At 38.3% G+C, this 18,284-nt stretch overlaps 1 protein-coding gene across 1 annotated transcript in view; it reads left to right on the top strand.

Moving 5' to 3' along the window:
- BANK1 (B cell scaffold protein with ankyrin repeats 1) overlaps positions 1-18,284 on the top strand; it is a 122,127-nt gene that overhangs the window by 91,987 nt on the left and 11,856 nt on the right. The window contains exons 9-12 of the mRNA XM_051618280.1: positions 3,358-3,454; positions 5,002-5,307; positions 8,217-8,489; positions 17,937-18,009. Coding sequence (XP_051474240.1) covers positions 3,358-3,454; positions 5,002-5,307; positions 8,217-8,489; positions 17,937-18,009 — 749 coding nt within the window. The remainder of the gene's footprint in view (positions 1-3,357; positions 3,455-5,001; positions 5,308-8,216; positions 8,490-17,936; positions 18,010-18,284) is intronic.

The following is an 18,284-nucleotide window of genomic DNA, read 5'->3' as shown; positions in this document are numbered from 1 at the left end:
TTCACTGCAGAGCCCCACAGAATATACATTTCATTCAGACTTACAAGTGGCTCTGCATTAATGTGCCATGTTCAGGTTTAATGAACATGTCTGCCAAGGCAGCATGTGAGCTATCAGATTACAATGACACTGAACAGCACAGAGCTGTGACTTATGAAGATAAAGTCTGCAAGAAACAGGAGGATGATCAACAGAAGGGATGACAGATTGTCAAGACAGAGACACAAGCATTTTAATGCTGTACTTGATATTTAAGTCTAAACAAGCAATTCTTTGTTAGTCTGTACAACAATTTAAATCTTCCAGTATACTTCTATGAGGTACCCTGTATCATGTCAGGGATCTGATTTCCATGGAATAATGATCCTTTTTTGATTCAGCCCTTACTAAATAGAATGTCTTGTCAAAAGGATCAATGAGAATTTTACAAGCAATGGTAAGGATTTTCTCCAGCAATTCTCCTAATGGACGCAGTCCAGAAAAACTGAGGATATAGAAGGTGGCATGAATTCCTGAATTACAATACAGACATGGAAGCCTCCTGTTACATACTTTTTTTTTTTTTTTTTTTTTTTAAGAAATGTCAGTACGATAAGATTAAATACAGATGTGAGTTTGAATTTAGACTCACAGGCATGTAATCAGTTTTTAAGACATATATATAGATATATATATGCACAGTTGAGTTTCAACTTATTACGGGCTAATTTTCTGGAAAAGGACAAATAATAAGGAGGCAATTGGGAAAAAATGCAATCAAGCACATAAGAATCACACAAATTAATGCATTATTACCCTAAGTATTGTCCCAGGCCCAATTTAAGCATGAAGATCTGATTTTGAAAGCAGTTGAGCAGTGTACCTTCTGTGTTACTTTGTTTCTATGAATACAAGGTATGGATGTATTTTTTAATTTATATCCATTTATATCTTATACATAAAGACTAACGTAAACCATGATTGATGAATTTACCTGTGAGTTACTGTTTGTAAATGAAGTGTTGATGTCTAGGTGCTTATCTTGCCATAACTTGATATGATGTCACTGTTGGGTTAAATTTCTCTGAATTCTTTAATATTTCACTCCTTGCTGTACAAGAAGGCACAATGCACCAGATTTTAATGGTGTGGGCCCTTGCCGGGGGGAGGATTTCACCTCACTATGTACTCACTAGAGATAAATATTTTGGAGGGCTAAGAAAATCCTTTGCATAAGAAGGAGGAAACATTAGGAAAACATGCCTTTAAAAGAATAGCTTTTCAGAAGAGCATTGCAAAAACGGCTGACAAGATGGTCATAATTATTTTGCTAATGGCATTCCTGAGTAAGTCAAGGAAGTAAATCAACTCAGGCTTTCTAAAAGACTGACAGATTTTAAGCTAGTAAAAAAAACCTATGCCTTTTTGAAAGTCTTTAGTTTGACTTGAAGCTTAGTCAAGGCAGTTAAAATACATAACTAACAGAAAATTAAGTATCTACCCTTTGAGAGGTAGCATTTAATCTTGGGACTTGAAACATCATCAGTCTCTCAGAGGACTTTCAATTCATTTCAGCATTCCTGTTGCATCCTGAGGTAAGGAAATTTTACTTGCTAACTTGCAAACTAGAGTTTCAAACCTTGAGACCCCTTTTCAGTAGTCTGTTGTGAGCAATTCTGTGCTGACAACAACTTTTTAATACCTTTCTTGGTAATACTGTTTTCCAGTAAAGCTAGTTTGTCCTTTGGAAGGTGCATTGGCATCCATAAGAAATCTCAGTGTAAATCAAAGGGCCATTTTCAGCCAAACAGTCTGAAAAGATTTTGAAGTCAGGTCAGTGTGCATATGGTGCACCACACCCTAAATTCTACTGTAGAAATATCATGCTGGCTATGTTATTACATTCAAATTGTGATCCAGCCTATATAAAAGATACTCCAAAGCTTAAAGTAATGGGCATTAATTCAGGGCATCATGACAAGGTTTGCAAGCTGAGCCATGGCAGTATTCTGTTCTAGCTATGTTGCTTTGTGTTTTCAGATAAGGACACTCTCTACTGCCTTGAGACATGCTGCACCATTTTCAGCTACAGAGTGTCATTATGCCCAGTATCACAGGAGACTTCTATCAATAATTTATGTATTATGCAGCATCTTTTTTTTAGTGTAAACATATTTAGTTTAAGACTGTTTCTATCTACTTAGCTTTTCTGTCTCTCCCAGGCCCAGAAGACTTTTAGGGGGTTTAGTGAAGGCCTACACTTCTGGATTTTATCCTGAATTCTCAGGATAAGAATTCAGATTCAGCATTATCAGCACCATAAGCTAGCAGGGCAGGGTGACCTCAATCCTCTGAAACATTCAGGTTTCAGAAATGCATATCAATAATATCTATTACATTGGTCTCCTGTGGGCCACCAGGTTTCCTTCAGCTCAGGTATATCTATGTTGAAGAAGAAAATCAGAAATTGCCATTTGTTTCCTCCACTTACCCTTTTGACCTCATTCCACCAACTATATATCCACATATACTTCATGTTTGCAAAGATAAAAGTGAACACCTTGAAAGAGCTTCTCTTGTGTGATACTCCACTGTCATCGTGGGTGACCTTAATACATCTAGAGCTCTGCTTACTTGATTTCTTCTGCACACATCCTCTGTTTACAGGAGGAACACAGAACTTGTCAGAAGGCCCTTTTTTTACCCCAACTGTACAGTTACATTTAGCACATACAAGCCTAAATATTTTGAAAAGCTCTAATTTAAGGACTTTTAAGAGGTATCCTTCTGTGAAGAACAGGGGAACCAGATAAACAATGGGGAAGTTCAGACAAAACAGAGGAACGTCTCACTGATCTGCACATTATATGGACATACAAGATGGAGTTTAATATTATATTGTTGAAGGCAGGTACAGCTTTGTGGAGATCCAGGCATATTCAAAGCAGCAAAGCAAACAAGGCACCTGATGCATGGTCTGAAGGCTGCACTGTCTTAAGACTGATGTTCGTGAGATGGCTGTGTACGAGAGAAGTAGGGAAGAGGGTGTTCCCAGTTCCCTAGGAAAAAACCCACTATTTCTCCATTTTTTTTTTCCCCTTTCAAATATTAATTTAAGGCCTGAGAAATCTGTCCCTGAGACAGTGGCTGTGCATGTCAGGAGGCAGCAGGATACTAGGATCAAACTTCCTGAGTCTGGCACAAGGTCATGGGGATCAGTTTCTGCACCATGCAAAATATGCCTAAGTTTTGTATAGAACCAAAAGAAGAAAATGTTGCTGCTTCTCCTCAGGCAGATGGTTTCCTCACTGACTCTGCACAGTTTTGCTTGGGGATGATGTCACCAAAACAAATGTTCTCCTTTATTTTTCATTCTAGAATAATACAGCAGATGATTTCACCAATTGTGAGAAGGAAGCAGAAGATGATGACACTTACGTGCTTATGTTAGGCTCAGAAACTCAAGCAGCCATGAGTAAGTCATGTTGTTAGCTTTATCAGTAACAAAGCATGTATTGCGTTAAGTGTGTGGGATTATGGATAAACAGAGGGGGCAAATTAATTATTAATAATACTTTCAATTTTCACGTTACTGCAACTTCCATGGAGGGCAGATGTTCTAGCAGAAGGGGAGAAGGCAGGTGAGGGATTCAGTCTTGATAGCAAAGTCATTGCTTGGCACGACAGACATTGGTGCAAGCACCCTGCCTGGTAAATTCTGGAAATTTGTGATATCTCCTCTGAATTTAGAAAACAGCTGAATTTTCCAAGTTCTCAGAGAACAGGCATCACATATATGGAGGCACTGCCTGCAGGGCAGCTGCCTCCTGTGTGGAGGCACAAGTAGTAGACATTCTGCAGCCTGATGTTTATACATCTAAGCACAGATTGATGACAAGCTTGTTGATAATCTGTGTGGTCATATACATTCCCCTTGAAAACTGCAAGCCAAGTTGCTTGTTTGCGTTTACTCGTGGCATATGTTTTGCAGACGTTTTACAGTATCATGGATCTTTAAAGCTAATCTTGCTTCTATCTTACCTGTTTGTTGACAAATTTATCTTTTCAGCTGTCTCCTATTCAGTATGAAAAGGATCTTTCTTATTTGTTGAGTTTAAACCAATTGTTTTAGGTGACAGACAGGTGACAGACACTGAAAATGTGAGCTAGAAACCTGGATCGCCCTAATACATTGTCACTGTGTCTGTCATGCTGTACATGGGAACACCTCAGGATGGATGCCTGGCAGAAGCACACGGACTGTAACAGCTGACCACATTAGCCAGCTAAATGCCCTAGCCTCCCATTTGGATCAGTGGTGAAAGGCAGGCATCACCAAAGGATAACTCAGAATGGAAACTACCTCAGGGCATTGGTATTGCCTGCTGTGCAATGACTCTAAGTCTGCTGATGGACTTGTATAGTTTACTCTGTTTCTGAGGTTGACTATCCAAATCTTGATGCTGTACATAGTGGTTAAAATGTACACTTTCACATCCCTCCACTATATTCTTGTTTTGTTGTCTCTGAGGCACTAAAGACAGAAGAACTCCATTTCCACAGGAGTGCAGCCATGTCTCCTAGGGGCAATGTTTATTTCATTTTAAAGAGATTTAGATAAGCACCCAAAACACCGTTGTATAATAACAAGTTACACAGCTGTGTGAGCTAGAGCTTTATTTTGCTAAGTGTTGCACTGTGCTGCGTTTGAAGTCAAATGATAGAAATTACAAAGGCAAGGTAAGTAAGTGCATGTGATTTCATTCTGACAGCAACTCTAGGAAAGTTTAACATTGCGTGCACAAAGATGGTGTGTATCACAGTAGCAAGATATAATAAAAACTTCCACTGTTGATTTGGTAAATATTTTAAAAGCTGTTCACTGGCAGTGTGTATCTGACAGCTTTCCTACTGTATTAGTTCATAAAAGTTTTATTAGCCACTCTGTTGCTTCTTTGGGAATCTTTGAAGTAGGAAATGTTTCCAGATGGCAAATTTTAAATGAAATCATGCATTCTTTAGCATTAAAAGCCAAGAAGAACCCAGGAAATCAGGATGGAATTGGATCAAGATATCAAGAAGAAGCTGAGGTGGATGAGGAAAAGAAAGATTATGTAGAAGACAGCAGAGAGGAGACAGAACATGAAAATCAAGAACTGGAAGATTCATACAGCTTTCACAGCAGTCCTGATGTTCTGTATGCCAACATATCTGATGATTTTGAGGAGAAGAGAAGAGACTGCTTTTTCTGCAAGAGACCACCTCCTCCTCCCCCTCGAAATCTCCCTGGCACCCTAAGACAGGAGAATCTGCACAATTTATCTCAAGGTATGTTCTTGGGAGGAAAATAAACCCAAATGCAAACAGGTGCAAATGCAGACTAGGTGCTGCTGTAGAGATGATGTATGATCTTCTAACAGCAGTAGCTAGGCAGTATGGCACTAATTCTGCAAAGCAAGCATCTGCATATGAACTTTGCTGCATCAAGTTATTCATTGGTAGGTATGTCAGCTAAAACTGTGGTCTGGATTCAGGTTTCAGGTTTTCCTCAACTCTGCCCATCTCAGGGAACTGCCACATAATACATGATGTGTTTGGTTTACAAAAGAAGCTTGAAGGAAAAGATTGAGCTTGTATTTTTGTCAAGTTTACTTAAGTATTTACCATTTTAAAATATTAAATACTATCTTGATTTAATACAGCTTGGAATATCACACACAGAAGTAATAGGAAGTAACTGTGGAGAGAAGTACCACAGTATTTTTTAATTACCTTTTAGCCAATGAAATACCATTAGAAATAAAAAGCTGTATTATGATGTATATTAAAAAGAGAGGGATAAATTGTGACCTTTAATGAAATGCTTTGCTTTTCTTTTTTTTTAATACATCTTCTCCAGAATAAAACTTGAAATTTAGTGTTGGAGTTCCATTCAAGTGATGAGAAGCCAAAAATACTATTTGCATCTGTTTGAGAAGCAATGCTTATATTTTTTTCTCAGAGAGAAAAATAGGTATGCAAAAGAATTCACACTTAAATACCAGTCCTAGATAGTCACATAGGAAAAGAAAATCTTATTTGTCATGGACACGACTGATAAGTGTGCACACAAAAATTGCTGTTCAGTTTCTCCACTGTTCCTGTTAAATCTGTTTTTAAATGTGACCTATTAAGGTCTTAAATTACCACCACCAAGCACTGTGAAGTTTATGGAAGCAGATAGAAATAGTTTTCTGGCCTTATAGCCAGCTATGGGTAGGTTTTAATCCTGTTTTCTACAGTGAAAGTAGAAGCTGGCTATTTGCAGAAAGCCATGGGTGGATTCTAAGAGAACGAGGGGCAGAATAAAATTGATGTTGAGGACGCATTTTGTTTCCCATGAAATACTCAACTGCAGCTGTATGTGTGCATAAAGGAGGGGCTAGGTTTGGCATCCAGGATTTGTTAGTGTAGGTTTGATATAAATGCCTGTCTTGGAACAGGTCTCATGTGGCTGTACCATCAAGTAGTTATACGATCCTCTCTGCCAAGTTCCACTTGTCTGTATGTGGGAACTAGCAGAGAGAGGTTCTCAGGTACATAGTTTCCTGTGGTGAATCTCGTGCAGGTAAGGCAGAGTTTGTCTAAAAGCACTCCTGTGTGAATAGTTCATTGAAAACATGCTGTGAATTTTCCTGAAATGTTAGCCTTGGTTTCATCACTGGGGAGAATGGGGTGAGTGGTATTAGAATTCCTCTGAATGAGGGTGATGCTTTCTTTCAAAGAGGAACTCTAATTGGTGGTCATTTCTATGTATTTGTAGTCAGACACTTGATTTAGGTATTGCTGTAGAATACCTAAAGGGCAAGTCCTCTCTTCTTAATATCTTTGTTTTGGCAGTGGCATGGGAGTGCCCCCGTGGCAGTTAAAAGAAGCAATATCATACAGAGAAAGAAACAGAACTTTCACAGTGACATGGAAACAAACTATTTTTCATATTAAATATGGCAGATGTATTAATCCCACTTGTTGTTTTAAAACATTTGTATATCTTAGCCAGAATGCATGTTGATATTACATATTTATAATACATCCCACTTAAAAAATTACACATCCTATTTATAAATGTAACACATTTACAAAGATTATGTAGCTCCTCTGAACCCATAAACAGATAAAATGATTCTTAAATAGCAGCCAAAGATTGAAAACACCAGTAGTGACCACAGCCTAGTTTAGCAAATACACATGTACAGGCAGTAGATTACAACACAAGGAAAACATGACCCAGTACAAGAATTCCAGGCAGGTCTTCTGGTATTTATGGGTATACAAGCCTCAGTAACAGCTTCTAACTCTTAGCAGTTTGTGGGGTATTTAGAGACAGATGACCCTGGAACATCCTGGAGGTGTTCAAGGCCAGGTTGGTTGAGGCTTTGTGCAGCCTTGTCTAGCGTGAGGTGTTCCTGCTCGTAGCAGGGACGTTGGATCCTGAGGATTTTTAAGGTCCCTTCCAACCTTAATCATTCTATGATTCTATAAATCAAAACAAACCCAAGTATTGGGAAACTTACTATTCCTTTTAATGCTGTAAAATGTAAAAGCTAAAGGAAAAGAAAGCAAGTTCTGAGTAGTTGTACTATGAAATATAGGGAATACAGAGAATCAGGGAAATTATTGGAGTGTGGGGGTTTTGGATAGTCAGCATAGATTGTAAGAGTTCATAAATGTCAACTATACTGTAAGGGGCTTATAGATTATTTTTTTTTACCTGGTCCTACAGTACATCTTAGCAAAGCCCTCAAAACCAAGTGGGACATTGGAAATGCAGGAAAGACAAATCCCAGCATTTTCTGAAGTAAGTTTCACTTCTTAAATCATTGTTGCAACAGCTAACAAATAGCATGAATTTCCAAAATGCCAAGGCCACAGGTACCACTTACTTAGCTTCACCATTAAAGAACGTTTGTGTGAGTCCTGGGAGCAAGTGGGGCACTCAATATTTCATTTAAGTAAGTCCATTTATTTGGGGACTAACAGCTAAGCATCTGTTTTTTGATAATCTGATGTGAAGTCAGGTGGTGGCCCTGAAGTTGGAATGGTTCCTCCAGGACATCCTCTCTGCTGATGCAGGTGATCAGAAGCCTCTGAAGTTTAGAAGTGAAATTAGATCTCTTTAGGAAACTCTAAAGCTTGAAGTTAAATCTTAATTTCTTTTCTTTACCCTATCTATGGAACACAATTCCTTGCTTTTTCAGGGAGGAATTTTGGGGAGGACAGAAGTGAAAGAGAACGTGGTGATGGACTCCTAACAGCATGCTACAGAGAAGAGCAATATACATGGGAGGAAGATGGTGAGGAGGAACACCCATACACTTCTGCAAAATTGGATGAATCTCTGTACGATTGCATACTGGCTGAGGAGGAGAAAAAGAAAGAACGCAGGTCCTTCATTGTGAACAGGCCACCAGCTCCTGCCCCTCGTCCTGTATGTTTACCCACCAGAGAGAACACTCCCTACATAGTACAAGGTTAGTGTTGCTGCCTTGTAAATATTTGCTGGTAGAATATAGATGTGTCTCTTCTATTTGACGAATATTCTAAAAGACTAAGATCCTTGTTCGGTTACTTTCAAACCAACAAAAACTGCTTGATTCAGTCAAGCTCTTCTCACCTTTCATATGAGCTGAGAACATCTCTGACTAATGTCAATTTTCAGTTTACATTTCAGATAGCATCACTTTTTTGGTTTAATATTATAAAAATTAGGACAATATGATGGAAAATTAAGAATCACTGGGCTAGCTAAGAACGTGTTTTTATGGTGTGATACAGAATGTGCTGTTTGAATCACCTTTCCTTTCAGTGTTTGCTTAATTCTAAGAGAGAAATTTTAGCCTTTTATTTTTTTCTCCTCTCTGATGAGAACAATAGGGAGAACTCCTCTTTCTAATATCCTTTCTTCAATGCAAGATGCTAGAAATGGCCATCTAGGGAAAGGTTATGTCCTTTTACCTTTTCTGTGAAAACGCAGGGGCCTTTTTGAGTTTGTTCGTGGAAATGTAAGGCTGGAAAATATTTCAGGTATCTTGTAGTCTAATTCAGACTGAAGCCAAATTTCAAAATAACAAAAGGCATTTGTGTGAACCTACTGCAGAGATCACCGTGTAAGCCCCAAAATCTGTACTGTCTACACTTCCAGAGTCTTCTACTAAAAGAACTAAAAAAGGCACTAAAACAGGATGAATACTACCTGTATCATCCTACCAAATGCAGAGGAGCACCTCCTTTTTCATGTCTATTTCAGTCAGTGATTTATTTTATTCTTCCTGCAAACTCTCTTCCTCCAGGCTATATAACTCATGGGGAGGACCAGGATGTCTGGGGTAATAGTTTCATCATTTAGTTGCTCTTTCTTCAGCATGTTCAGGAGGTACAAGGATGAATCATTACAGTAGTTAAAAAGTCATCCAAGAATGGATGTGTACAGGCTGTTACAACTGCAGAAATCCTGAAATGGCTGCTTTTACAGTGATTGCTGGCGTAGTGTCTCAAATCTTGGTTCTCTGTCATCATAGGCAGGCTGATGACTTGAAAACCCTTACTGTGAAGAGTCATTATTTGGGATGTTACTTTTGCTGTCTTTTATTGAACTAGAGTGTTTCTACTTTGTCTACTCTTAACTGTTCACTAGAGAAGAGATTATCAGTGCAACTGCTTTGATGGGACTGTGGTTCTTTTACTTCAGATATATATACACAAACACACACACATATACATACTCACACCCCAAGGTTTTTATCTTTGCTTTTATAAGCAAGTAGTCGTAGACAAATTAGGTTTGTGTTGGTCTGTGAAATCAGCCTCTGGCTCAAGTTCATTTACTTAAACAGTAAATCAGAACAGTGGAAGTGCTTCTAGAAAGTTTCAGTTCACTTCTCAGGCCTCTGTTTTGCCTGGCCATCATCCTAGTTCCTGATCTGGGGTCTCTCACTCTCCAATTTTGTGCAAATTGTGGAGATAGATAGTGAAATTTTAGACAGAAGTGATACATTTTCAACCAAAAGATTTTTCCTGCTACTTGAATTGGCAGTTTTTGTCCTTCTCCACAGTGGTTAAAAAATTCTTCATCCAGGCTAGCAATATCCCAGTTTCCAGTTTATTATATTAAAACTGCTTCTAATTGGAAAAAAAAAAAAAAGATTGTTTCAGCTGTAAGAACTAGAACATTTCATTCCAGTTCATCATTAAAATCTGCATGTGTTTGCAGTCATCACTTTATAGTTATCTAATCAGTGTAAAAGAAAATTATTCTGGCTAGGGCATATACACATTTTTCATCCCTCAAATAAATTTATGATAGCTTCAGGTTTTTTGTTGTATATTATGTTAAAAAGAGCATTGCAAAAGTTTTGCTGTTTTACTTCTTTCTCTCTGCCAGAACATTACAGTCCAATCCTTCAGTGTATAGATGTGCTGCTATTTATCACAGACATTTTCCTTCATTTGGTTTTAAAAGTGGGTGAGCATAAGATGCAAAACTGCATAGTGTTCTTCTTCCCATTTTTGTTTAAAATACAATTTGTGGCCACCTTAGGTCCAGCTCATTATTTCAGACCCTCCTGTGATTTTTTCTGTACCCATTAAGTTTTTGGATGCCCAACATGAACTAATTAAGATGTCAGTCTTGAGATAAACAGCATTATTACATCATAAGCGTGTCTAGTCAGCACCTTAATGTCAGGGATTCAGGACCCAACTGATGGCTTAAATGTCTTGTCTGGGATTATGCTGGGGCTTTGTTGGAGTATGATTTACAGAGGGCTGTGTTAAGGCTACACAGTCACCCGCAACTGGAGCCCCATGTACTTTGAGAGCTCCTGGAAAGAACCCACTTCGTGTTCCAAAAATGGTAGGGGCTGTTAGAATAGTGCTGTGCTGAGATTAGAGAGGAGGATTTCTTCCAACCCAGACCATTCTATGAGTCTATGATTTATGTACCCAAGGAGGTAATGGGAAATAATGGGGTTATTTATTGGTCAAATAAAAAAAAAAGTGTAAGCCCTGCATAACAGAAATGCCTTTTGCCTCTTGGACTGCTTGCTGGTGCCTCCTTTTTAATTTAGTTTTTGCATCCATGAGGACAAATCAAGTGGCTGAATTCCCATGAGGGCTGTCACCACGCATCGAAGTCCATGAAGTCACAAAAGAGTATCTTCTAAGCAGAAGTGGTGCTGTCTCCATGAGAATAGCAGCAAAGAAAGCCAGCACATAGCCCTCTCAGTAATAAGGAGCTTTCAGATACAGGGAAGCTCAAGTTTACACTTGGCAGAAAGCCTGCTCAGTGTAGCTTTCCACTTGGTGCTCTACAGAATAGGATAGTGGAACTGTTTATCTACAGAAAACAAACATGGGACTTCACAAGCCAGTTCTCAGTGTCTCATTCAGAGCAGGATCTACACTTCAAAAACTAGGCGGTAGACTCTCAGTGATCTAAGTTGTCATAACTGAGCTACTGCAATTTACACTTTGAGAATCTGACCTGAATTTGCTGACAAAGTCTGGGAAACACAAGTGAGTTGAAAAATTTAGAACAGAAGTGTTCTAAGCGCTTCTACTCAGTTTCATTTACTCTGTTTTCAGATTTTAATGAGAACACTGCTAAATGTACTGCATCTATAACAGAGAGTACGTTTGCTTTTTAATTTAGACCACTGTAAGAATTTTGCCTTCTATGTGAAAGGCTCATCAACCAATCGAACTGAAAATTAGTGCCAAATAGCTGGTTGTGCAGATGGTTTGTAGTCTTAGTGTGCTCGTTTTCCATTCCTCAGGTGCTTAGTATTCCTTTGTAGATTATTTTGGTGTTTTTTCAATTGTGTGCTGCCAAAACAACTGTTACATAAATGTATGAAGGTGTGGTGTTTTCAGTTCACAATGCAATTTTAATGTTCCCTATTGATATCAGATTTGATTGAGCTGGAAACCAAAGTGCCTAGTGTATTCTTAGGGTCAGGTGCATGAGTTTCTGCAACGCCTCCCTACGACTTCTGAAGTCTGACCTACCAGGACTGCCTCAGGACTTAAGGTTTACATTACTGTTCTGGTTTGATCATTTCCCTCTTATCAGAGACCACCCGTGTGGGAGGAGTTCTCCACAGTAAGGACTTAAATCGAACCTTTGTATGCTATAGCCTTTGTTCCTTTGCAAACCTCTCATAAATCCCTGAAGGAATGCATTTCCCCTCTGTGCACTGGAAACATTTCACTATAAAAAGATAGCTGTCTGTGGGATTTCACACTAGGGTTAAAAGAAGTGGAGAAATATGTTTCTGAGTTACCATCCCAGAAGAGAATAGCATTCTCACTGCTCACAGGGTATGCAGAAAAGGTAGCAGCCAGTGAATATTTCTAGGGAGGCAGAATAGGTCACATACAGAGTAGAGAACATAAACCTAAATAATATGAAAGAACAAAATCCAGAACAGAACTGTTTGTGTCTTGGAAACTTATCAGGCTGATTATTGTGAACTGTAGTGAGTGCATCCTGAGTTAGTAATTCTTATTATGCAGATCTATTACATGCCCTAAAGCAGGGGTTCTGAAGTGAAGCCCTGGAGCCCATGCAAACTGCAGAACAGTTATGTCCCACAGAGGGATTTTTTAGTACTTTCCTAAGGTGAGTACAAAGTACTGCACTGCAAATGAATTTCATTATGTATCCCCAACTTAAGGGCATTTGTCCATTAATAAAATACTAGGAACCACTGTTCAGCTGTCTTCAAGCACTTTAGACTGTTTTTACAGACCTGGTCATGAAGTGGTATGCTAGCTTCATCTGCCATGTTCATTCAGTCAGATTTTCTGCTATCTTAACTTTGGTAAATTCAAACATGTACTGAATGCAGAGAGAGAATATTTATAGGATGCTGCCTGGTTGAGAACCAAACTATTCTAAATAGCATATTTCTGGTAAAACCGGGTATAGAGTCTTCCCCTTTTTGCTCTTCTCTACTGAAGAAAATGGGACTGCAGAAGTATATTCAAGTTATACATGGTGGAGCAAATATTCTTGAGTATATCATTAGAGTCCTTACAACTTGCATAATCCACTAAGTTAAACTTCTGACAAGAGCAACAGTGGGAGAATTCTCTTCATTGTGTATGGTACAGCAAGTACATTGACACCACCTTCTGAATAGCATCTTAAACAAACCAGTAGTACCTATTCTTCTCACTCACTCTTCACCCCTACTGTAAGAAGGGTTTCTAGTCCTACTTTTATTATGTTGCTTCATATTTGACAGACTCAGAATCTCCCTGCAAATTGGGAAAAGAATTGCTGGTGAGCATACGTTTATTTTTTTATTAATGTTTTCACATTGTCATTACATTGTGATTCTTTTGAAAGTATTTTTACTTTTGATCTGAGAAAACTGGGTTTTTTCAGTCTCAGCTGACTAATTATGTGACTGTGGAAGGCAGAGGCTGACAACAGCCTTTACAAATTTTGATAAGTGGATGTGATACGGTAGCTGAAAAACTCAGGCAGCCTGCATTGGGCCACTGCACATAACAGAGTGGCATGGCAGGCTGATATTTCTGCAAGTGCATTTGACATCACCTAGTCCTTATTCTGATGAAATGACTGTTATGTTTTCTTATAAATGTCTTGAGTTCCAGGCAGCATGCTTAGAACAGGTCAGAACTCCTGTACCACTTTGGATGTGGTCACTGTTTTTTTCACACCACTGCAGATAAAACTAGCCAGTCTTTTCCCCCTTGCCTTCTGACAATGCAAGTGCACTCAGGCACCTGTGCTACCATGACACATGGAACTTGAGCCTTTGTTACCTTGTGCAGCACAACACAACACTGCCATCCCTTCTGCACAACTAGACCAGAGTTATGAGGTGTGCTGATACACTTTTGTTCTGTGCTTAGCTGTGTTGCTTCAGAACATACAGTTTACAGTGTCCCGTTTCCATAGTTGATCTCGTTATGAATCACTAGATATGTTGTTGTAATCTTAAATATGTGAACTATTTTGCATAAATTTTAGGAGTAGTCCTTAATAATCTCTTACAAAACTCATTGAGTAGTATTGCACTGATGACCTTTGTCTAGTCCTGCTGAGTGATGCTCAGTACATTAGCAAACAAAACAGACAAAAGGAAAATGACATCTAAAAAGATGTGAACAAACATCTGCAGAGTTCTCATCTCCCGAATAATAAACATTGTTCTACTATGTTCCTTCCTTAGTGTTCTCTGTGTATTTGTGATCCCTTGCTGTGCTACCTCTAATTTGCAGTATAATTCCAAACAGAAAAAGAACTTGCCAGTTTTATTTGTCTAGGTACTTAAATATTAAAATGTTTGGATAATGGGGAAAAAATTGAGTGGGCAAAGATAGCAGTCTCTCCCTGCAACATATCTCAACTAGCAATCACTCCTCCTTTTCCATTCTTCTGTTAATCATGAGTTAATCGTGTGACAATTCTAAAAGGAATTAAGCAAAAAGCTACTAAGAACAAGGAGGAAGTTTACAAACTCACCATAATCTGCAGATGAGTTGAGATGTGTTAATAAGTGCAACCCTAGTGTATTAATTAATTTGCATTGTCACTTAGCTTTGTGTTTCTATAAAGATTTTGTTTCCCTGGATTTTTCCTGAACGAAACAGTCATGGCAACAGATAATTTTGTTTGAAACACCAGCTCAGTGAATTTGATGAGTAAATTCATCTTGAATTTCCCTAAGCAAACTCAATTCAGAGTAGTAATAGTTATTGCTTTATTTACTTTTTTCACTGTGTCTCTTTTCCTTTGTGTTTGTTCTGATTTAAATGTTGAGTAGTATTAGATGTGATTAGCTCATGTATTTTTCCAGAGGGTAGGTTCATTGGTCTAGCTTCGTTTGAATCACTAGTGGCAAACTGTGGTTTGACTTTTAGAGGTAATGTTCCTAATACAACAAATTAGGCAACATTCTTCATGGTTCAGATGTGCAAAATAAAATGTAAATTAGAAACCATATCTTGCTTGATAATTGCGTCTTAACTGGTATGAGTTGTTCTCCCTCACAATGTAACTCTTTCCATGTTTTGATCGCCCAGTCACTTCTTAGTGGCCTCTCACTAAGCAATTTTTGAAATGTCACAGTACATTTATGATTATTTACCATTATGGCTTTGTTTTAGAACCTCAGTTAATTCTGAGAATCAAACTTCTGTTCTTTTTGTCAACCTGCAGTTATTTTTTAAAAAATTCATTATCTTTTTCTAGACCTTTCATACTTATCACAGTTTCTTGCATAATGTATAACTAGGAAACACAAGAGACGGATTTCAGATGTTTCTAACCCTTCTTTTTTGTGGTGACAGCCATGAAAATATTAACCACATTTCAAGCCTCATAACATTATGTACCTGCATGTGCAGACAGCCTGAAACAACATCTGTAGCTGGTCCGATTGAGATAAAAAAGGCAATTCAGAGTTCCCTGGATCCCACTCACTTTTCCCGGAGTTCTGTGTAGTTGCCACAAAATTTGTGTTTTGTCACACTTTTTAAATATTGTTTTCTGGTGTTTTTTTCTATTTTTTAAATGTTGTTTCACATCATATGAGAAAATATTGCAGTAGTTTCTTACTGTCTGAGTTTGCTGTCCTGGAGAAATACTGAGGTTACATTACATTCCTAAAAAGTGATCTTACTTCCTAAGACACAAAAATATATTTAGGCCATACAAGGAACTTTATCTCTGTCCTGAAGCAACTGAAGAGATGAGAGGGAATAAAGTGGAAGTACTTAGTCCTTTCAGCCTCCTTTAAATCTGAGAAACTGAGAGGGAAGAGGAGATAAGTTGTAGACAAAAATGATATCGTATATATTGAATTGGGACATGTAATTTGTAGATTTTGACCTACAAGCATTGGTGGATACTTTAGCCTGACACAATGTGATTAAAAATTCAAAAGGACATTACGAAGATATTATGAAGGGAGCACATTTAAGTAAAAAAGCATAATAGAAGGTACTACAACTTTTCAATCAGATTATCTATGGCAGAGAAGCTCTGGAAATATAAAAAAATATATTATTCCTCATTTGAAGGACTGTGGCATTCTGGCACTTTAAAAAAAATTTGTATTAATATTGCTTTACTGAAGGAATAGTCACTTTATCTTCCACAAGAAAGAATGGAATATATCCCTGTGCAAGATTGTTTCTTTCATTCCACCACTGTGGAATCTGAGCAGTTCATAATGAGAATGTGGGAATGAAAGAGTAAATTGTTGGCGTCTTCCCTAAACCTGTGGCAGCCTTACAGTGGTGTGTGCATATGTCTTTCCAGGCATTCCAGAAGCAGGAATTTGTTTTCATTAACCTCACCCACATTGAATATTTGCTGCCAAATAAAATAAGTTCAGTAAGATAGGGCATGTAAAGTGGTTTTAACAATTTTACTTTGGACTGAAAGAGTAATTCCATTTCTGATTACTCCAACACTGCAGAACTCAGCAGAAATTTCAAAGCCTATCAATTAAAGTGCTTTCCAGTCAGGAACATTGTTTGAGTATATCCCCCCTTCTCCTTGTGCAGTAAAATTCAGGCTGCCTGCATTACCTCTGTGTTCTAGTTACTGTAATTTCTTCTTGAAAAAGGGAATACTATTTCAAGTGTAGAAGAAAACAATGCAACCATATTTAACAGGATTCTTTGAGAGTTACAGAGAAGAGTATTACAAAAGTTAAAATCTATCAGTGTTAGGCTGAAGCTAGGGACGTAACATCAGCAGACTGTGCTGCCTGTAAGTTATTTTACTCTCAATTTAGCCTGAGAACATTGGAAGGAACATTAAGTCCCAGCTGTTTTCATTCATCATCACCTTCCATACAAGCCTACTCAAGAGTTAGTGTAAAGATTTTCTTCTGCAATGTAGGAAATACACCCTTAGGAATTGCTCCTTCCTCACCTCTACGTGTAGCACACGCAGACTTTAATGTGACAATGGTCTTGATCATCTGTTTTACAAGTTTCCCTGAGAGAAGTGGATGCCTTGTCAAGGGCAGCTGAGCAGGCAGACGAGGAGTAAAGCCAGATCCACTGGGTTTCCCTGGTCAGCAGGAGCAAGCAGCCAGGGCTCTGAGGTACCACGCAGGGCCTGCCTGTTCTGCTCTTGAGAAGAGCTCCATTGTGCTGAGCCTTGGTCCCTGAATAAAAGTTTGCTCCATTGAACTGGCACAATTGCTGCATTGCAGTGATGTCAGAAAGATTACTTAATGAGAAGGAATTATTCTAGTTTGTTTAGCTAAAATCAGAACTGAGACTTAGGAGGGAAAGCCTATATAGCAGTAGCTAAGTCAGAAACTAAGCAGTTGCCACCTTCTGGATTTTACATATGCTGCCAATAAAAGTTTGACTGCAGCATTTCAAGGTGTATCCGGGTGTGTTGTACTCTGGGCACCTCACAGGGGTGGGAATGATGGGCTATGCTACTGGAATAAGTGATCGTACTTTCCTGTTCCTAGTGTTTGCATAAAGTAGAAAAATATTCCCATAGTCTTTCTTAAGCAGCATTGTAATTCTCACCTAGTACTATTGGTATTTCTGTTTTAGCTTTGTCCATAAAATAAGAAATAGGCTACAGTAGGTGTCTGTACCATGTGAAAAACCCCAAGATCTAGCTAGTTTTTTCTCATCAAGTAATATGTTAATGTCGTAGGTTTATTTTATTTTATTCAAAGCTTCTTGTCATGGTATCTGTAATACCAGTAATTCTGTTATTCTATGCAACAGAAGAATTTTTCAAGTAATTACCATTAAACTGACAAGTGGGTTGACAAGTACTCTTAGGCTGAAATAAGAGACGTATTCCAGCCTGTTTTCATGAGTCTCTTTCCTTCATTCAGAATGTGTGATGATTTTTATTGCTGTTTTTTACCAGCCTCATTACATGCTTAATTTTGTTGTAGTGTTTCAGCAAAAGGCCACTCGAGTGCCTGGTGAAAACGACAGGACATATTGCGAGGCCAGGAAGCCCGGTAGGAATTCAATTTAGCTCTTTAATTGCCTTGATGCTTTTCAGTAGAAATAGCAGAAATTAGCTATTACTTGATTTTGACTGATTTAGCATCTCTTTTCCCACATATAATTTATATCCTTAATGGTATTGCAGCATTAAGAGATCAGATTAAAGAAAAATACATTCCGGTCTTGTGGGGAAGTTCTGTAGAGTCAGAGTTACTTTATGCTTTCCTGTTTCCTTTTTCTGTTGGGATTTAAAACAAGAAAGGAAGGACAGGAGGGCTCAGCTGTACACT

The sequence above is a fragment of the Apus apus genome, chromosome 4, assembly GCF_020740795.1.
Source record: "Apus apus isolate bApuApu2 chromosome 4, bApuApu2.pri.cur, whole genome shotgun sequence".
NCBI lineage: Eukaryota > Metazoa > Chordata > Aves > Apodiformes > Apodidae > Apus > Apus apus.
Note: the sequence above shows the minus strand (reverse complement) of the source record. Positions and strands in the feature narration are given on the sequence as shown.